Source organism: Halichoerus grypus, chromosome 3, assembly GCF_964656455.1.
Source record: "Halichoerus grypus chromosome 3, mHalGry1.hap1.1, whole genome shotgun sequence".
Taxonomy (NCBI): Eukaryota; Metazoa; Chordata; class Mammalia; order Carnivora; family Phocidae; genus Halichoerus; species Halichoerus grypus.
Genome location: NC_135714.1, coordinates 75745561 through 75768732, shown reverse-complemented (window position 1 = coordinate 75768732; position 23172 = coordinate 75745561). Strand labels below are relative to the sequence as shown.

The 23172-nt window shown below is 35.3% G+C and overlaps 1 protein-coding gene across 2 annotated transcripts in view; it reads right to left on the bottom strand.

Moving 5' to 3' along the window:
• Positions 1-23172, bottom strand: part of GRID2 (glutamate ionotropic receptor delta type subunit 2) — a 1423646-nt gene that overhangs the window by 623518 nt on the left and 776956 nt on the right. For both annotated transcript variants that reach the window (XM_078068970.1, XM_078068969.1), the window contains exon 4: positions 21554-21759. In XM_078068970.1, the coding sequence (XP_077925096.1) occupies positions 21554-21759 (206 nt within the window). The remainder of the gene's footprint in view (positions 1-21553; positions 21760-23172) is intronic.

Here is a 23172-nt window from a genome sequence, read left to right as displayed (position 1 = left end):
TAAGACATTGCAAAATCCTAATTTGGAAAAGATAATATTAAAAAGTTAAAAAAAAATTGTCCTGTATAGCAATCAAATGACATACTCTGACGCTTTCTCAATCATTTCTTAATCTTGGCCACCGACAACTGAAAACAACAAATCAACAAAAATAAGTAGTACTCAATGGACAACACATATTCAGCTGTTCTCTAATAAGTATTTTCAAAATAGAGCTCCTTTGTAGTGGAAATATTGGAAAATGTCAGAGCTGATTGCAAACAAGCACCACGCACCTCACAGGAGGCTGAACCTGGAGCCTCCTATATTGTTCAGGAATATTAAAAGCAGTTGTTTTAAGACTTCACTGAACATTTTCACTAATGTGTTGTTGAATCAAATCTATCTGCACATCATTATCTAACTAGGTCAAGTAAGTACAAAAAGATAATTGTTTAAAATTGATGCAAACCACCTAAATACCTTCTTGGTTTATTAAAGTAAATACATCACTTGAATGTATGATTTCGTGGCAAATTCCCATTGTAGGTATTTTTTTTTTTCTATCATAACAATAAAAAATCTGAATTAGCTTTTATTTTCAGAGAGAGAGAACATGCTGAAACTCTGTAAAGGGTAATTTAACAGACAAGTTTCAATATGCCAAACAGCGAGGGGCAACGGGGCATGCATTTCTAGCTTGATTTTAGAGCAAAGCAATAACACGGTACTGCCTCTTATAGCCACTGGGTAGAATTTGTGAATAAACCTCTGCTGCCCAACTTCCTTCATTTTGTTCTATAAAAAAGATATTCTTAATTGGATATTATCATTATAAGCTACTCCAGGTTGCTAAAAATATCAAATTTTAATTTTTATTGAAATGCCTTTAGTTTTGAATATCAGCACAAAGGTTAAAAAAAGTTCATTGTGCTCATAAAATTGAGCATAGCATTACTGTGAAAACACCACATAAATTCAATAGAAATCCAAAAAGAAAATTTTTAAAATATAATTTTGACATCCAGAAAATTTTCTTAAAGGAGAATTTAAGGTGTGATAGTAATTACCTTACTAAATTCATCGCCATCCAAGGTCAAGCCATTAGCAGTGCAGACTCAGAGAACACTATGCACTATTCCATCACTCAGTGCAAATTTACACCAGTAAAATACACTCGGTGATAAAAAGCCCTCATGCAAATTTATTAATTTCCAGTGAGATTCCTATCTCTTTCACTTATATTAGAATATGACCTTTTTTTAAAATTTGAAGTATCATTGGCATATAACACTATATTGACTAACTTATTTTCTAAACAATTTATTCATCTAACTAACTTTCTCTACAGTAGACCAATATGGAAGTCAAATAAAACTAGAAGGTTGCTTGGAGAACCCAACTCAGAATGAGGGAGTTAGATGACCCCCATTTTCAAAAGTTGCAGCCTAAGAAGTCCTCATATATATCTCCACCAAAACCCATGGCCTTTCCAATGATATTTATGGACTGGAAGGCACTTTTGCCTTGGAAAGTTGTTGGCTGGGAGATGCATTAGGAGGCTAATGTATTACTCCTGCATTAGATGCTAAATTAAGATGTTATTTTACTCACCTTAAAATGAAGAACGGATGTTCCCCTTCTTCAGTTGTTATGTGAAGTATACAGATTACCTTTCTATTTGCCTAAACATTCTTTAAACTTTAGTTTGAACAACAACTTGCCCCACCATTATAGAAGATCAAGAATAAACTGAACTAAAGGCTTTGACACCATATTTCTACAGGTAAAGCTGTGGCTTGGCTTTTTCTTTATTGAAAGGGGAATGTTCTCAAAGGCTTCCTTCACCTGGGTATAGACTTTGTATTAGTAATCAGGGTAAATAGGATACAACTGACACTTGTATCCAGTGCATTAACACACACACACACACACACACACACACACACATCAGGGTAAATAGGATACAACTGACACTTGTATCCAGTGCATTCACACACACACACACACACACACACACACACACACACACACTGAACATAGACCTGAGTCAGCAGTCATGGACTAACTACCACATATATGCATATACTTTAAAAAAATTTTTAATATATAATGAAGTACTTGCAAAAGGAATACATGACATCATTTAAGTATGCTAAAAAATGCATTTATACATCAATGCATCTTCCCATGAGATTTTAAAGTTGTTACAGAAAACAAAATCCATTGAAATCTTCATCTTACTTAAAACAACAGTGAGATAATTAAAGGACATAGTATAGTTTTCCCAAAGTGCATTCTCAACATATATAGCTCAAATTTGATCTTAAGCAATTTAATTAATGGAGTTATTTATTTGTTATATAGCACATTATGGGACTCACCTTTCCTACTTAAAAAGTAAGATAATAATGAATTAAAGGTAAAAGTGATGTGAATTGTGTAAGACTGTTGAATCACAGACCTGTACCCTGAAACAAATAATACATTATATGTTAAAAAGAAAAAAATTAGCAGGAGGGGAAGAATGAAGGGGGGGAATCGGAGGAGGAGATGAACCATGAGAGACTATGGACTCTGAGAAACAAACTGAGGGTTCTCGAGGGGAGGGGGTGGGGGGATGGGTTAGCCTGGTGATGGGTATTAAAGAGGGCATGTACTGCATGGAGCACTAGGTGTTATATGCAAACAATGAATCATGGAACACTACATCAAAAACAAATAAAGGTAAAAGTGAACATTAATGGAACATAGCAGGAAGCTATGCAGTTTCTTAAACTGAAAGTGAAGCTCAAAACCATTCTCTGAGGAGCAATGTTATCAAAATGATTGAAAAGGCACTTAGGAAAAAAAAACAAACCCATGCATCAGGAATAAAAAGATACCAGATGAAGTAACACAGCAAATTCTGCTATTTTCATTTTCTCAAAATGGCTTCAAACAAGACAATAAAGCTCAAAATAGTGAGGAAGATAATGTGAAGACATGAGGAAGACAGACAGAGAGAGAGAGAGAGAACAAGAAAGAGCCGGAGAAAGCAATGGGAATGGTTGGTTGGAAATTTGCCTCCTCCAAAAGAAATGCAGATCTTCCAATGTTTCATGGAAAATCCAGGTTCAACCTGAGCACATGAAGAGCAAAACTGTCTGCTTAACTGAGAAGCGAACCATATGAAAAGGAAGAGTTAGTTAGCATTCAACTAATAGGTGCCACAACTTGAGCACTCCCAACTGAGCACTTTTGAAAAGTAAGCTTTCAACTCATTTAAATATGCTGGAAGGTGAGCACCACCAGTTGAGCGCTTTCACAGCACGCTGAGTACTGATTGAGCTACTTCGAAGCACATCAAGCACTTTTCTGTTTGAATTCTTAGCCAAATTTCCATACCCCCAATCCTCCCTCTGCCTACACAGCTGCTAATCAAGAGGTGCCTTCCCGGTATGAAATTCCTTTGCCAATTAGAATTATGGTTTAGCCTTTCATCTTTTATGTTTTAAGAGGATTAAGAAATAATAATAATTAGTGAATACATATGTCAAATTGAAGTTCATTCCTTCTAAAGAGATCTCCGTTAAGCCAATTTCATCCCTCAAGGGCTTAAGTTAAATTTTGGAAATTACTGTTCATACTGAGCGCTGTGAGACTGTGCCCAAACTTAACTGTGGACACCACGAAGGATTTTTCAACGGTTTATTTCTCCAGGTGTTTAAAATCAGCCAGGAAGTGAAGTAATCCAAGAGTGGTTCAATTCCCTAGTTCTTTTTTTTTTTTAAGATTTTATTTATTCATTTGCGACACAGAGATACAGAGAGAGAGAGAGAGCATGAGCAGGGGAAGAGGCAGAGGGAGAAGGAGAAGCAGGCTCCCCACTGAGCCAGGAGCCCGATGTGGGACTCCATCTCAGGACCCTGGGATCATGACCCGAGCTGAAGTCAGACGCTTAACCGTCTGAGCCACCCAGGTGCCCCCAATTCCCTAATTCTTTACAATTGTGTCAAAATTCTCATCTGGGCAAGCTGTCATAAATAATAAAGAAAATGTTTTCATATACAAGACAATCATTTTTTTTCTGCTTTACTTTTTGCACAAGTAGAATAAAGCAAACCATTAAGAACTTACTGAGCATCAGTTGCACGTAGGTGTTATGTCAAATATTGAGGAGAATATGAAATTTATAATAGTCCCTGACCTCAAGGAGTTTACCATTTTATTAGGACAAATAGTGCAACATCCTGACTTATTATTTGGTATGGTAATTTCTCTCCTAAAATTTAACCATCTATTCTAATTTACCCTCTCCTTAGTCCTGATAATTAAATTATATTTACCATTTTGTCTACAGCTGGAAGGGGAAAAGACTACAATTAGATAAGAAGGAACATGTTTGGTTCATCCTGGTATATATAACTTAGTTCTTATTTGGATCACTTATAGGAGGTCTAAAACCCTCAAAATCAAGTTAGAATGATAAATCTCTGGGACAATTTCACTTCTAAAATTTATAGTTTATTTAGAGCCGGCTCTTTGCAACATAATAGGTTGCATATGGTGCAGGATTTAAAGTTGAATAAATGAAGACTCTGACCCCGAAGCTTAGAGTCCAACAAAGGGTAACAATAATAGTGAGAATGATGGCAATAGATTTAAAAGATCCAAAACTCACAAAAATATGTGTCCATTAAACAACGCTAGAAAAACAACCTGAATTAGTCAGTAGGGAAATTTAAAGGGCCATTTTTGTTTGTTCATTTCTCTATTTTTGTTTCTCCTGTTATTATTGGAATTCTTCTCTTTTAGAGTAAATACGAAGTGATTATTGTATTCAGAGTGTGTTAGCATTTTAAGGAGCAATTTTGTTTTGTAATGGGGTCCCAGCATGGTTTAGATCCAGCCATCTCAGCTCTTCATTTTATCTCTGAAAGGCTGGCTGGCTGGGTGGGAACACAGTGGTCTATTTGCTTAAGCTGCTTAATTATGAGGGAGCATATGTACCTGGACTTTTGGGGAATGACAGCTAGATATCCTAGTTAGACCCACTCATTCTCTGGGGGATATGGTCCAAACTGCAACCTCCCTGCACATTGTATGAAATGGAATTTGGTGTTTCTAATCTTTGGGTCTAATTGGAGGCATTACTATAAGAGACATCCTGCCATGCTCTATGTGATGAGTGCTAAACACCACAGAGAAAGGAACTGCGATAAAAAATAGGTAAAATAAAAACCAGGTCACCAGAGTTTTTCTATTAAGCTAAAGGAACAGAATATACTACTACTTTTGACTCAAATGAGGGCTCAGTGCTTGGGAAATAAGGATTAGTGTTGGGATACGGGGATGCTCTTGGGCTGGAGGAGACATCTTGCTCTGACAAGGAGGCCCTGGACCATGACATCAGCAACAGCCTAGTGCAAGAGTGATTTGTGAATGTTCCTCATAGTAGCACCTGTCTCCAAGTTACAGCTGAAACAACTAGGTCGTTAACCTAACAACCTTGATAGCAGGATCCTTGTGGAAAGGTGAAAGCAGGTGGCAGGTTTTGAAAGATACTAGAGTTCCTGCACTATCGGTTTAGAAAGAATCAGTGTTCCAAAGCTTGAGCTAATGGGGATTGCCAGAAAATAACTTGTATTATTATTATTATTTCCAACAAATAATGTGCCTCATGCCAGTTGGCCGAGAAACACCTGTTGTTATAGTTTGAAATGCAATTAGGTAGATGTGTTAGTTGTATTATTGTTTCTTATACTGAAAAGGTATTTATACTGTTAGGCAGTATTTGTTATCAAATTTCTATACTCTCCCAATGGCAGTTATTTTGAGTTTCAGACAAAGATTTTTTAGATATATATTCAAGTTCTAGGGCAGTGCTGGCCAATAGAACTTTCTGTGATGATGGAAATATTCTATATATCCTCTTTCTATTGTTATCTAGGAGACTAATAGAAACAGAAAATCTCAGGCTCATACAGAATCAGAATTTGCATTTTAATAAAATCTCCAAATTAGTAGGCACATTGAAGCTTGAGAAGCAGCAACCTGAACCTTACAATCAGTCACCTGAGAGGGTTCTTAAAAATACCAATGCCTGGGGTACCTGGGTGGCACAGTCGGTTAAGCCTCTGACACCTGGTTTCAGCTCAGGTCATGATCTCAGAGTTGTGAGATCGAGCCCCATGACCAGCTCTGCACTCAGTGCTGAGTCTGCTTGAGATTCTTTCTCTCCCTCCGCCCCTCCCCGTTTGCTCCTGATCTCTCTCTCTCAGACAAATTAAAAAAAAATCTTAAAGTTCTGGGATAAGATCTAGGTAAAGGTATTTTTTAAATTCCCCACATATAGATCCATATATCCACTGAGATAAAAGTTTCATGTATTTAACACTACATAACAATGGACAAATAGCCCTTTAGAAATATGCATGTTTTTAGTTAGCAGTAGTACTTCAATAATCCAAAAATGTAATTAACATCATCTATATAAAAGTGTGCGATTACATGTTTTGTACCAGTCATTGATCACATATGTCTTAGTCAATGGGAATTTGGGCACCTACAAGATAGAAATATTACTGAGAATTGCAGAGATTTACCCAGACTCCGCACTTCTCAAATTTTATTTGGGTTTACAGCAATAATAGTAACTTTTTCTCAATTTAAGCAGTTCCATAAAAAACAAGGAATTTCCAAGGAGTAAAGTGAACCGAACTTCAGGGAGTCAGTGAACTTGGAATTTGGTGAGATATTAAAAAAAAAAAAAAAGCCTATTTTAAAATTCATATAACATTTACAAAGTGCTAGATTGATGGGTTTATTTTATGGTTTTAGTTTGCTTTCAAGTCAATCAATTTAATCCTGACATAGAGCAACCCTGATGTAATAGGAGCTGGAGAATTTAGAAATACCCTGAGGTTCACAATTCTAAAAGCAGTCATAGAAATGTAAAGCATAAGCTTTACTCAACAAAATCTGAGTCTCCTGAAATTGTGATTCCATTTCTACCAAAAGTTTGTGAAATTTTTGTTTGTACCTATAGTGAGCTCAGGTCAGATGTACCAAGAACAGGTTGGAATCATGCTGACAATATTTTCCAGGCTTCTCAGCAAAAACAAACTCATATTGTTACAAATACAGTCAGCCCCATGCCTCTCTGCACCCCTTGAGTCCTCATCCTCTTCACCTCTGCTCTGTGAACTTCGCAATGGGGTCGTCACTATTGCCTTCTGTTTTCTTCCATGAGTCCCGTATGAGGTTGACTCCTTGAACCTCTCAGATTAAATCAGCATTATCTTTTGCTTTGCAAGCTCACATACAGCATATCTAGTGGTCTTGTCACATCAGTAATTAAGTACTAATAAAAGTTAGTTAAGAAACAACAGGGGCAGGGACACTCAGACCTCCTCTGTCCCCCCGAAAGCAGTAAAAAGATATCCTTATTACCAGTGATAATGACTTTAAAGTCAAAAAAGCTACAAAAATAAACCTTGCTACTTTTTTGCTAATCTTAGCCCAAACCTTAGCCCAAAACTCCTGTGAGTCACTGGAGTATAACAATTTCTTTCATCCCCAAAGTCCCTTTATATGATAATACATTTCTGCAATCTAGATATTTGAATATATATGTTCAACCATTATTCAAAATGTAATATAGATTGAACATATATATTCAAATTTTATGTATAATACACATGTATAAAATAACTATTATAAGCACACACACTAAAACTAAATCTATTTAGTCTAAATATCCTATGTATGCTTGACCCAAGACAGCCTTAACATTCCCTTTAGCTTGACTAAGTTTTAGAGAGTTTTCTTTCTGATTCAAGGCCTTTGACTTCCCTTTTCTTAGAGCATTTACTTTGGGACATTTGCAATTATAAATTATTTCTCTGTGCCCCTGAGATGTTAATCTTCCCCCAGCCTCTTGTAGTTTTATAACCCAGAAATGTCTTTCTCAAGGACCTGGGGGCCATCTCTTTGAGATGTATTAATCAAGGAAGATAGAACCTCTATTTCCAGGTCTTCTCTGTGGTTGGGTAGAAGCTTAACTTCGGTAAACACAAATGACCAAACACAGATAGCCTAATCACATTGACTAACTTCCACAATAATGTTTTTCACTACTCTTCCACTAGTTTATCCCACTGCAAATTCTCCTCAAAAATGACTTAACAAGAGTTAAGCATACCAACAATTTCTTTGTCATGAATAGAAAGTTAGGATGATTTTTTTCACACTTATTGTATACCTGGAGAGGCAACAGATATAGCATACTTGTTAAGAATGGTCTAGACTTGGCTTGGCTATTGTTGTGTGACCTGGGCTAGTTTCACCTCTTTGTGTCTCATTTTCCTTTTTTTGTAAAATGGGGCCAAATGCTGAATCTACCTTATACAATTTGTGAGGATTAAAAACAGTGTTAATATGTAAAGCACACTTGGAGCAGTGTCTGGCACATAAGAAAAACTCAGTAAGTGTTAATTTTTGCCTATGACAACTACTTTACAATGTTCAGAATCAACTCAGATTTCTTGCCACCTATTAGTTATGTATCAGTTTATGTATACAATTCATTTCTTTTGCCTTTTCATATATTTTGTGCTAAAATTCTTAGGCTGACTGATTGGCCTCGCAGATGGCACGGTCAAAGACCATAATGTAAACTTACCAGTTGAGAGGTAAGTATTACTTGGAAACCAATTATAATCTCCCAAAAAAAAAGGAATTCAGATGGACATTGTTAGAAAACAATAAAACAACTTGGAAAATAATGACTAATTTAACAAAAATAAAATAAAATAAAATGCAAATAATCTGTGTAATATAGATAAATAAATATATCTATGTCATTCCTTTAATGAAGAATGAAGATACCCATCTCATTGGATTTTTTGAGGATTATGCAAGATAACTTACAGAGTGATTAGCATAGTGTCTGACACCTGGAAAGAGTCCAATAAATGTTGACTAGCTATTATTAGGGGACAAGTGAAATAAAGTTGTCATATGCCAGCAATAAAATTTCCATGAGAACAAACTTTAGTGTTTCAAACATTGAATAGTTCTGTATCAGTGATTATCAACCAGGGGTGATTTTAAGTCCCTATGACCATCATCACCACTAATGGGAACTTTTGGCAATGTTTGGCTTTTTTTTAATTATCATGATTGGTGTATACTGGTGTCTAGTCAGTAGAGGTAGGGATGACTCTAAGGTATTACAGTGCACAGGAGACCCTTCCACAGTAAAGAATTATCTGGTCCAAACTGTCAGTAGCCAAGGCTGAGAAATTTTCTTCTAGGTAAGCACATTTTTATTTATCTTTAAAGTATTAATCCAATTAATATTCTTTCTTTTAAGTTCAAGTCTAGACCTATTACGTAGGTGTAACCAAAATATAAGGAAAGTTAGTATATATTTTCCTTAAAGCCGGTAGCTCACATTAGGAAATAGGATTCATGCTGGAAATCAATTGATGCCCAGCATCTCTTATGTTGTCTGCATTATGGTCCCCATAGGCAGCCTGATTCTTCTATAGTTGCATGTTGGCTAGTCCACCTCCTTGGGTAAGCCATTCTTTTTTACCTCGTTTATTTTCCGCCTCTGCATCCAGTCCACTAAATACTTACAGAAAACTAATTAGAATCTACTGATTCTACTATATATATATACGTATATATATATATATACGTATATATATACGTATATATATACTATGATTCTACTATATATACACATATATATACATATATATACTATGATTCTACTATATATATATGTATATATATGTATATATATATACATATATATCCTGTCCAAATGCAATTGAGCCCTCATTACCTTCAAATTCTCTGTATTTTTATCCTCTCTCACTTCTTCAGCTTCTCTCCATTAAAATATAATCTTTATTTAAAGATTTATTTATTTATTTGTCAGAGAGAGAGGGAGAGCACAAGCAGAGGGAACAGCAGGCAGAGGGAGAAGTAGGTTCCCCCCTCCACCCCCACCCCCGAGCAAGGAGCCCGATGCGGGACTCGATCCCAGGACCCTGGGATCATGACCTGAGCTGAAGGCAGAAGCTTAACCAACTGAGCCACCTAGGCATCCTGATAAAATATAATCTAACTATAAAACTGATCTTAATTCATTTCACTGATTCTATATTGGTTTTTTTCTATATCTTGTATATCATTTTCCCCTTTCCTCCTTATCGCCCTTGTTTACATGAAGTAGTCTTGAAAATATCTTCCTTGAAATAGGTTTCTGACTAAGATACAGTACTATTTGACCATCCTTTTTGTCTCCAAACTTGAAAAAGCTGCCTATTCTTGTTCTGCTTATTTGCTAACAACCCCTTCGTTATTTATTTCCTTATAATCTTTTCCCCTCCTCACATTATTTTAATGAGAATATTTTTTCAAAGGTCACCAATGACCATCTCACTGGCAAATACAATAGCTTTTCCTTAGCTCAGCTGGATTCTCTTCATTCATTTCCACCAATCTGATGCATGTCTCAATCTAGATGTTCTAGAATAACATCAAATTTATTACTGAAGTTACATTTATCATATTGTCCCCAAACCTGTTTACCTTCTTATGTTCCTGATTTCAAAACCTTAACTTCCTTGAGACCCAGACTTGAAACATAGGATCCATCTCTGTTGCCCACATCTCAACCTCATTTTGCATACCCAATCATTTCCAAGTCTATTAATTCCAACATCATTTGAATTTTCTTCTTTATCCGACTTACAATTCTGGAGCATAGTTAAGTTTTTACTGAGTGTGAACATTATTCTATGCCTTCTATTTATATTACCAGATATGGTCTTCAAAAATCTCTGTGATCTAGGAACTACTCCATTTTATAGATGAAGAAGATCAAGCTGAACGATTTCAAACAGCTTGCCCAGGGCTACACAGCTAATTTGACAAAAACTGAATCCAAATTCCATGTCAGTGCTGCCGTTGTAAGTTTGACATTCGGTGGTTTTCACCCACCAATCTGGTACCACCTTACCTGACTTTGCATCCTAGAATTCTACCTCAGATAGCCTATGTCCCCCGTCCCAACTTGCAGACTGTCAATTTCCATCTCTGTATCTTTATTCATGTTTCCTTCATTCATGGAAGGATGCCCTTCTACTATATTGCTTTAAATCCGAATCCTAAACATGGGTTTTAAATACTGACTTAAATGTTGTCTCATCAATTAATATACACATTTAAAGTAATTAGTATTTGAGATTAATGAACCCACATGTTCATATAATTTTAGTGTTGGTAGACACATATAAGTCTAATCTTTTAATCTTCATTTGCTACAGTTTTGTGTATTCTATTAAATATAGGATTTGCTGGAAAAATCAAATGGATCTTCTTAATTTTCTCTACCTACACAGCTTATTTCCCTCTTATTTATCTATATTACAGTGAGAAAAAGTATAAATAGAATTGTAACCTAGGGGTACCAGCTAACATTTCAACAATGCTTCATGGGGTGGCTATACTTTAAAATCTAGTCCACTACAAATCTAAAGTATTGATTTTGTCAGTAAGCATTTAAGGAATTGATTAAGTTCTGGGAGACTGACTCATACTAACCCAGGCTGGCAAATAGATTTAGACTCCTGTGCTAACTAAGATCCATTTGCCGTGGCTGCCTTGAAGAGCGGGGCAGAGTGTAATAATCTGTGTTTCGATCTGGAAATGGAAAATAATGGTTCTTGTAGCATGTATTTGTCATTTACATACTAAGAAAATTTACTAGAAACTGGCATAGTAATTAAGTTGTTTATTTATTAATTTGCAGCAACCTAAGTCTCTAGTGCTTAAAATACAGGGGCTCACCATTTTCCTAGCTTCAAAAGGTGATGTTGAAAATGGGAGCAGCAACAAGGAGGTGCATAATTTTGAAAACTATTTCACTGATAAACTGTGCCTCGCATACCACAGAGAATACCTTTATATGTTGGCATGTCCTTGCCTTCCAGGTCTGATGTTTCTTCTCTAGGCAGTAATAGACAAACACTGCTGAATTCTAATCTTCAAATTCATCATTAGGTCTATTCTAACTAATCCCTTTGTGTTTGTTTGTTTGCTTGCTTTTCCATGTAACTTCATGGCAGGAAAATCACTCTTGGATTTATTCAAATTCTAGACTTGCTTTGATAAAGCTACATAGCAAGCTATGGTTACAAATTTCTTGAAGTAGCCAAGACTTCTCAGTTGTCCCATAACAAATAAATTTTTGGTTTGCTTCTAGATATGGGTAATCATACATTATCTGCAAACTATATTTATTTTTAATTTTTTTTAAGATTTTATTTATTTATTTGACAGAGAGAGAGACAGTGAGAGAGGGAACACAAGCAGGGGGAGTGGGAGAGGGAGAAGCAGGTTTCCCTCGGAGCAGGGAGCCCAACGCGGGGCTCGATCTCAGGACCCTGAGATCATGACCTGAGCCGAAGGCAGACGCTTAACGACTGAGCCACCCAGGTGCCCCTGATCAAGTTTTAGATACTAACTTTGTTTTCTTTTCAATTCCTTTTGGGGGTTGAAGAGAGTAACTTAACTGTTTTCTTTCTTGTGGTTTTATTATTTTGTACATTTTATGTTTACAACATTTTCTTTATTAGTCTGTATATTCCTTGGGGGCTGGAATCATACATCGTTTATGATTCTATTCCTACCAACACTTTCCACATTGCCTTGAACAGGATAGCTTTAAACATATTGTCTAAATGAATGAATAAACGAATAATGGATTAAAGAAGGACTTCAATTCCCTAAAAGTTGAAGCAATTGTGATTTTATTTTTCAATTAAGAGTACAACCCTCACCAGTGTTCCCGATATTTATTTAATTTTGTTTCAATAAAGGGAATAGAATGAAAATGTTGAACCCATTTGAAAATCTAACAGAAAAAGAAAACTAGCAAATGAGATGTTGCAAAGGCAAAAAATGGTTAAATGGCTTTTAGACTAGTAGAAGTTAGTAGCAGACCGTTCACCAGTATCTGTATCCCAAGCCAGCGGTCACAGGAGCGAGGGGAGTTGGATCTGTCTTATTAGGAGACTGAATGCATTGGAACCCGATTCCCTGCCGAGTTCCCTTCTTCAGGGGAACCTTCTGAGAGTTAAGCAGAGTTTCGACCAGAGAGGCAAAGTCTGAGGCTCTTTCAGCCTCGTTAACAGAAGCAAGCGCTGTCATACACAATTTTGGTCAGGTGGAAAGTAAAATAAATTTGAGATTTTCTCATTACAAGAAAAAAAAAAAAAAATCCAAAGCCTGTGGGTTAACTGGTAACAGAACTGCCTTGCAAGTTCAGTACAATACTGAGCTAAAGCAAAAACTCAGATTTGAGAGCAGTTCAATAATAATTGGTAACTGTGATACAAGAAAAAGAAATTAAGTCATAAGCAGTGCCTGTTAGAGGCTTTGTTTGTTTTAGTCAAGCGAAATTAAAATTCTTTTTTCTCTTAGAATTCCCTGCCATCGTAAAAACCATATGAATGAGTTGAATTTTTGAGTGACTGGCCACTGGCTGCTACTTGGGACCCAGCATTATTGACTTTTGTTATCATGGGAGCATAGAAAGATTCTTATTCCAATGAAATCATCAGTAGAATCTTGTATTTTCTCCTAAAGTCATGTGCTTCATGTTACAGAGAAAAAAAATATGTATATGATAAAGACACTGTACAGGCATAATAGCCTATACTTTCAAATACACTAATGAGCTCCCATTTTATTCATTGATGGTAGGAACTTCTAACTTCCCTTTCCATTGAAGGGGTTTGGGACAGGTCCCCCTGAAATACGCTGCTTTGGCATGAAGATTATTTTGAGTTAAAAGCAATCAAAACCCAGCAGAGTCAGGAAAAGCTCTTTACTCCCATCCCCCCACAACGGCCTAAAAGAATTTAGATAGAGGACCTAGTCCAGGAAGAGAGCTATCACCACAGATAACAACATTATGATATGAACTAAGTATGATGGACAGGGAGGGGCCCAGCAAGGCCCCTTTAATCAAAGTCCTCTCTGTTCCATTGTTTCTGAATAGCCCAGCAAACATTTGTTTAGCAAACATTTACTCTTCCTGTGAATCACATCTCTTTCCTTTGAAGTCTCAGACCCTTATCTTCTTCTCCTTAGTTCAGGATGACATATTACCTCATTTTAGTGACTGTCTTTGGAATTGCACCTTTGTGTGGATTCCCTATATGTACAAAATGAAATTTATTTTCTCCTGTTAATCTGTTTCATGTCAATTTGATTCTTAGTCCAGCTAGAAGGACCTTGAAGTGCACAGGAAATTCTTCCTCCCCAACATAATTCAGGCACACTGGTCCTATGTTGAAACAAATAACAGACACCATAATGGAGAATAAATGTATCTCTACCTCTTCCAACCACCATGTAAAGCAATCAATTTCAAATGAACTTCAGATTTAAATGTAAATGATAAAACAAAATTTCTAAAAAACAAAAACAAAAATAAAAGCCATAAGAGTATGCCTTTATGACCTTAGAAGAGGAGCTTTCTTTAAAAACAAACAAACAAAAAAGACAAAAAATGCTAACTATAAAGAAAACAAATTAATAACTTGGACTACATTACAAATAAAAATTTATGCTCATCAAAATTCACTACTTATGAAGTAAAAAGACAAACAATGGAGAAGGTATTGAAAATATATTCATTTGGCAATGAACTCTTATCGCTAATATATATAAAACTTCTACAAATTATGAGGGGAAAAAAAGGAAAATGACTTGAATGTGCACTCCATAAAATAAAATACCAAAAAAAGTCAATATATATACCAAAAAACTCCATCAGGAAAATGCAAATTGGAAACAAAAGCTAAATCTAATACATTTCCATGAGGATAAATAAAATGAAGATGACAGAAAAAAAAAAACAAAAACAAGTGTTGGTAAGAAAGTGGAAAATTGAAATGCTAATAGAAAATAGAAATCCAAATGGCTATAAACACTTGGAAAACTGGCTGTATCATCTAGCTTTAATAAATGACATACCTTATGTATTACTCTTGAGCTAGCAAGTCCATTCCTAAGTATACACCCAGTAAAAATACATACCTACACAAAAATACATGCATAAAACCACTATTTGTAATAGGCAGAACTAGAAAAAATCATCAACATAAATTATATTAACTGTGGCATATTCGTACCATTAAATACTTTGAAGCAATCAAAATGAATGAACTTTGCCTACATATTTCAACATGGATGAATCTCATAAACATAATGTTGGCCAATAGAAAACAGACAAAACATATACAGTTTGATTCTAGTCATATACAGATTAAAATTAATCACAACTAGTTTACTGTGTTAAAAGTAAAGATAATGTCTATCCTTGGGGGGGTTATAACTGAGTGGTGCACAGGAAGGGAACCTGGGAGTACCAATTATGCACTATTTCTTAACCTGGACACTGGTTGCATGGAAATTTGTTGAGTTACACACTTTTGTACACTATTCTTGTGTGTGTTATATTTCTTTTTTTTTACAATATTAAAATAATTTTATTTATTTTTTATTTTATTTATTTTTTATTATGTTCAATTAGCCAACATATAGTACATCAATAGTTTTTGATCAGAGGACCATAGGGAAAGGGAGGGAAAACTGAATGGGAAGAATTGAGAGGTGTATGTTATATTTCAATACAAGGTTTACTCTAAAAAATGTATAGCAGCCATTTATGAACACAGTAGTATTAGAGAGACTTTCATGCAATGGATACATTTTGGGGAAAAAAATACTGTTATAAGTTCCTTTTTTCAAATGTCATTATACTAGTATCATTTTAAAAACTGTACATTGCATAATGTCTCCAAATAATTTCTTTTTGGTAGAATATTGAGTTACTTAAATAGCTACTAAATAATGATCACAGTAATTTCAATATTCGGAGTACCTTTTGGTGACTGGGAACCTTGTTGTATCCATTGAGAAAGATCTTCACTTGTTTCCTAAACCTTCCTAAAGGCTTCTTTCTGGCAAGCTGCTTATATATTTGAAGTAAGTAACTTTGCCTTTAAGTTGTCTGACAAGATCAAAGTTCTCTGGAATATAGTACAATGAAATGAAAACTATTTCATAAAGTACGTTTAAAGAATAAGAGATGATATATTTCTCTCATTGCAGAATAAAAGGATTTCATGTAACAGTAGGGTTCCTTTCTGAAAACTTGAAGAAATGCAAATAGGAAATTATATTCATTACCATATAAGTAATAAAACTTCCTGTTTTCAAAGAATTGATTTTCTTATCAAACCTGAAAACTAAAAACCATGACAAAAAGTTCTAATTTATATAGGATTGTTGTATGCTTTCTAGAAAGGATATAACCTATGTAGTTTCTAATGCAAATCTATCATATATATATATATATATATATATATATTTAAACAGTTGTTTTTCAAAATATCATCCCAATCCATATTTAAATCAAACCATGTAAGCATTCCTGATTCACCATATTAATTTCAAGGACACTAACAGGTACATTGTGATAACAATTTTCTACTGATACCACAGCAGGTTGATTTACTCAGCTGCACAGAACAGCAGTATTTTTCTTAAAGCTTTGAAACTCTTGAATGAGAGGTGGAGCACTAACTGTAGACATGTAACGTATTAAATTTCTAAGACTTCAAAGGGAGCGTAATTAACTCAGTGCCACATAATTGCTCCAGAGACAGAAAAAAAAAGATGCAAACAGAATTGATATGCCCATTTTTCCCGTTAGCAATTAAATGACAATGCTAAGTGAGCAATTTCTTTTTTAAAACTCATTCTTTTGACTTTGAGGTTAATGTTTCCTTTGAATATTTCAACAACTTTCTGTGCCCACTTATAATGTGTAGGAAGCAGTGAAAGTGAGAGTTCTGCTATCCCCTCCTCTTTGCCTAGAATTTCCCCCTCTCCATCTCTCCCTCTCTTAGGTCCTTACTGAACCAGGCTCTGCCCTCATCATAACCTTTACTTCCTCTATCTTTCCTTTTATCCCAATCCATCAGTTTCTTTCTAGCTTCATATGACTTTCTATCCATCATATAATCCTTGGTAAGTTATTTCTACAAATGCTTCTCTTAGGATCTGACAATCGTGTACCCCTTTGACCCGCTGACAACTTTACTATTTTCAAACTGTGAGTGTCCCTTACCATCCACAATCAGCATTAGCTGCAAGGGTGTTAAACATTGCTGGAGGAAGTTAGAGAACAATATTGATTGCATCTAGAGAGGCCTTTAGTTTTTTCAACTGTAAATTTGGAATTTGGACAAAATGTTGCATGTTCCAAATTTAAAATGTCATTATTCAGGATATTTCTTAAAAATTGTAACAATGGTTCTTAAAGTACCTTATGTTTGCTTGGTTTTAACCTCTAAAAATCTGAAAGAATACTCTGGAACTTCCAACTCAAAAGGTTAAAGGGATTGTCCCCTAAACCCCCAATAAAATATAAGGAGTTGTGTAGGTATATAAACCCATAACCATGAGGAAAGAGGGAAAAGATGATCAGAAAAGTGTTTTTAAGTAAATTACTGAAAAAAGAAAAGCAGATGAGGTAGTGTTATCTGATGATACATGGTAGAAGAAGCCACAGACTAGTTATTGTCGTAAGGGGCAGCAGCAGAGAGCCCTCGCATCTCTTATTGTTTGAATGCTTGTGCTTGCCTCCTCCAAATTCCTATGTTGAAATCCTGTGCCCAATGTGATGGTTTCAGGAGGTGGGGCCTTTGGGAACTGCTGAAGTCCTGAGGATGGAGTCTAGAGAGCCCTAGAAATTTTGATACTTGACAAATGCCAAGCCAAAGGGAGGGCAGGAATGAGATGGGAGCTGAAAAGTATGGGAGCAAAGTCAATTCTTATCATTCCCAGTAGTTATGTTCCGTAAATTTCCTGAGAACACTGAATTAATAAATGCTGAACCTCTGCTCCTAGGGGAAATACAGGGTTTGGTTCCTACAAGGCTCTGGGTTTATTTATGTCTCTATTTGAAGAGATTTAAATTTATATACAGTATCTATATATTCAATACATATTGTACATATGATTAATATATGCTATATGTATATACAGATTATTGTGTCCTAGTCCATTTGGGCTGCTATAACAAAATACCATAGATTGGGTAGCTTACTAAAAGCAAAAATTTATTTCTCACAGTTCTGGAGGCTGGTAGTTCAGTCAGGAGCCAGCATGGTTGCACCATGCAAAAGAGGGCCCTCTTTTCGTTGCAGACTCCTTGTTGTATTTTTACTTGGTGGGAGGCGCTAGAGAGCTCTGCAGGGTTCTTTTTAGCATTTAGAATAGCACTGATCCTATTTATGAAGACTCCATCCTCAGGACTTCAGCAGTTCCTAAAGGCCCCACCTCCTGAAACCATCACATTGGGCACAGGATTTCAACATAGGAATTTGGAGGGGGCAAGCACAAGCATTCAAACAATAACATGTCGATTCGTTAACATTGAACTCATGGCCAAGGGTACTCATGCCTGAATGGACCTTATCGAACAGGTATTTTCTCAGTAGGACACATCACAGTTAAGGAGAGCACTTCAGCACTACACTTGGAGGCCATTTTAAACAGTGAAATCACCAAAAAAAATGGCACAAAAAATGCAAAAAAAAGGAGACACGAAATAAACTGCAAAAAGGACATTTGTTTACAGTATGAGAAATGAAACAAGAATGCAGAGCACAGCTTTGTTCAACCTTAGTTGGCAACCTTAGGCAACTCAAATTTTTCACAGCTCTGAACATTTCTGTGAATGGCTTGTGAAAACATCCTTAGTATTGATTTTCAAGTTACAAATAAATCTCAGTGAGTAGGCAAATTTGCAAATACAGAATCAGTGAATAAAGAGGACTGATTCAAGTTAAACACATACTGATTTTCACAAAGGCCTTCTCACACACTGGCTCATGCAAAATGTCCTTGAAAGCTGACATACATATAGATAGATAGAAAGATGATAGATAGATGATAGATAGATAGATAGACAGACAGGATTCTCGTCTACAAAATCCAAGCAGACCATCTGGGCTAAACTGGAGAGACTAGTGTTGGCATCATTATCCTAGAACAAAGACCACACATAAACATACATAACAAAATCTATTCTTTCTATCTCCAGAACTTCTGTGCTGTGTGCCATTTGAATTCCATGCTGTTTGCCTTTTGAATTAATTGTTTCTGGTATTGAGGGGCTAGTCTATTTCCTAAGTGGGGAAATGCTCCCAGAACCCATGGGTGAGCAGAAGAAAGAGGAGAGATATTGGAAAACAGTTAATTGAAAACAGGAACCACTGTACAGGTCAGAGAAAACAGCTAGCTTAGGATGGGGAAGGCAGTGGGTTCACATTCTTTCTGTCATTCTTACATCACTGTTTGAGACTATAGAATAAACTTAGTACAGTTTGGAGACATAAACTCAGTGATTGTGAAACACAAGCGAGTGGGGAAAAAGTGGTGTCAGTGTAGAGGAAGGAAGAGAAATCTCAGGAAACTCACAAAAATAGATTTTATATGTTTAGGAACAAAGACAGAAACAGTAGATTATTACAGGTATCAAAGTTCAGAGTCAAGGATAGGGGGCCATGGTCAGAACACAAGTCAAGATCATGACTTGGCAAAAGCCCTTGGTAATCTGTCCCTCTTCTCAGCCCATTTCTTCTGACTGGCTTAGTAAATATACATGAATTGTTACCTGGCACTCATGGGCCTTTGCCATCTGGTTTAAAGCCATGTGTTACACAGTGCGTGTCACTTCTCTTTTTCACATATCCTATATTGAACCTATACAAAACTACTTGCTCTATTCTGAGCACTCAGTCAAGGACTGTGTCTTTGCAAGTCTTGATATTCTTTTCAGTTCACCAAGTATTTTTTGAGCATCTGCTATGGTCAGGCATGTGCTATATGCTAGAGAAAATGAACTAGAAATTAACATGTCTTAAGTACTTACTAGGTGCTACCTCCCTCTCCCCAACTTTAAGGCGTATCACAGGATGTCTCATTACATTACAAATTTAATAAGTTGAAATCAATATATTATTCTCATTTTATTAATGATAAAATGGAGGCTCAGAAATGTTAGGTAATTTGCTAACCCGACATGACCAGAAAGTGGTTGGGATGGACTTGTATTTGTCTGTTGCATACCACACTTCTTTCATGAATTCCTACTCATGATAATAAGTACAATTCAAATGTGCCTTCTCAATGAAGTGTTCTCTGATCTCCACAATCCCCAACCAAAGACGACCATAGATGCTTCAACCTCACTTATTATAATTTTAAGATTCCAATTTATGTTATATATCTTTGTGTAATTATCTTAAAATTTTCAGCAGATTTTGGGTTTCTTGAAGGAAAGAACTAACTCCTGTAAAATTGGAAATATTCTTTCTACTGTGGAAAGACCTAGTTGTTCAAAAAGACTCTCTGAGTAATTTGCTGCATTAGAAAAGGTCAAAGTTCTGTATTTGTCCTTAACAGCATAACAAAGTTCTCTATTAAAATGTTAAAAAAAATGGCGTTATTGATAGTTTTCCAAAAGTTTTATTCTTCTCAGTGATTTATATTCTGCTTCAGTTCCTTGATACCAATTAGATTATAGAGTGTCAAAGAATTTCTAACACATTCCTAATTTGGAGGCTTTATAGCAGTACTTTGGGAGCTAAAGAAAGCTTACTAGAGAAGTGAGGAAAAATGTATTAGTCAAATAAAGTCACCAAAATTAAAAACACTACTAATAAAACCCATGTGAAAGTATGTAATGTCATGACCAGTTCTAGCACTATATAAAATTAAAAACTTGAAGTAAGGCAAATGACAATAATCCTGTCAGGGCACTAGTAAGCATTTTAGAACATAAAGATGTTACACCAATCATTAAAAAGTCTTAATCGTATTTTTACAAAGTTTTGGAGCTTCTAGCCAAATTAACAGATACAATTAAAATTTTGAAGATGCAGCATCATAGAATGTACAATGGTCATCACTTTGCAGAGAGTTTCAGTTTTAATTATTCATCTTGGTACAAAGTTCACAGAACAGAAGTAAATCTGCTCTTTGTTTTTGTAAAAGTAATCACGTTCAGGCAATAACAGCCTGGTTCAAGTATATCTTTCCTCAGAGGTAAAATTCTGACTTGCAAAAATTTAAGGATTAGTTGGAGAATTGTGCTCTTGTGAATTTATTCTTGAACGTGTTAAAGTAATTCAGGGTCAACAACATTTTTAAACTCCCATGACATTTCTTAAAATCATCCTGGCTATGTGCTTAAATATATAAATACAAACATTTTCAGCAGTTAACTGTGCAGGATGTGGGAAAATTTTGTGCAGGATGGATGCAACAAGCAAGGAATTCAGTGTGCTACCCACCTCCATTAGTGTTAATGACAGTTGTGTAGTTAATTCCCTTATCCTGCTCTTAATTTTCAACTTTACTGTGAGGTCTATTCCAAAGCATTTAATTTTTTTAACCCTACTCCAACCCCATGACAATTTTTACTTACCTCAGTAATGAAAGATTTGGCTGTAGCAGGATTCATAACAAGGATGGCTCGCCTAAGAGTGTCTCGATAGCGATTCAATTCCTCTATTCTCAAGGTGTCAAAGAGAGTGGTGATCATTTTACTGATGTTGTTTTCTACCTTCTGCAATGCAACATCCATTCCCTGCTGAGACACCTTGTCCAAAAACTCCTGTATTCCACGGATATCTAGGAACATCAAAAGTCCATCAAAATGTGAATTAGAGCGCAGAAGAGCGATAAAAGCTATTTCGCTCACACCAAAATGCAGTTTATTGTTCAACACTGTAGGGTATGTAAAACCACTGAGTAGCTGATAGAACTCTCAAATATATTTTAGGCATAGCATGACTTAATGTGTTTACATAAAAAATGTAGGAATTATTATTCTTTAAATGAAGTTCTTTCTCTCCATTGAGCATTTTAAATTATCTCACCTCTATAAAATCTTAAGACAGAGTAGAGGGAAATAGTTGAGGAGGACTCTCACTTGTCTAAAATAAATGTGAGATAAAGAAAGTACGTTTGTTATTTTGCTCAGCATTAAAGAGTGATATTAACTTTAGGTAAAATATGAATATTGTTAATGGCAGATGAACCTAAATCAAAATTACTAATGTTTCTCAAAACGGACAACAATACCACTAAAAGTTGACATTTACAATCTAAATAGAAAGGGCTTTAGAGCAGTTGTCTTCTAAGGGTTTTAAGTCACTTAGACCACAAATAAAATAGCCACGTTTTTGTCTATTTTATGATTACCACCTCCTTAGCTCAAATACGGTGAACTTGGTAAAAGATAGTTTTCTTTTCAGGAGTATGGGAAATGTACTTTGTGTATAAAACATGTTTTAGCAAAATATTCATTTTGCTAGTGAATATTAGCAATTCCAAATAAGCAAAGTTCTAAAAGATTATCAAATGAAAATGTGATGAGCACTGGGTATTATATGCAACTGATGAATTACTGAACTCTACATCCAAAACTAATGATGTACTATATCATTAGTACTATATCATATAACCAACGATATGTGGGCTAATTTGAATTTAAACTAAAAAAAAGAAAATTGTCTCTATTTCATATTTAAATAAAAAGGATAAAATCCAGTCTACATAAAGTGTTTACAGATTGTACTTTGATGTATATTTAAGTAACAATAAGTGTCTGAAGTGTTACAAATATTTCTTCCTAGTACCACATGGGCTGTTTATAGAAGGGATCTGAACATTGATAAATACGATTGGAAGATGTATCTGCCACAATATAATCTTAATATAGCAGATTTGCTTTTACTATACAACAAACCATATTTTTCTATATATATCCGTGGCATAAAATGTTTAAAGGGAAAAACTGGTGAAAGATAAGAAGTAATAAGGATTACAGATTACTTATTATGAATGGACTATATCTCAAAACTCCCAATTGTACATGATTGCATGCATGTAAAATTTGCCTCTCGAGGGCAATAATGTTTTTCATTACATTACCAATTTAAAGCAATATATAAGCCCACAGAACAAGAAAACAAATAGCCACAAATTTGGAAGCTGATATTTGCTCACAATAAAAGTTTATATTTGCAGAGTTACAAATTA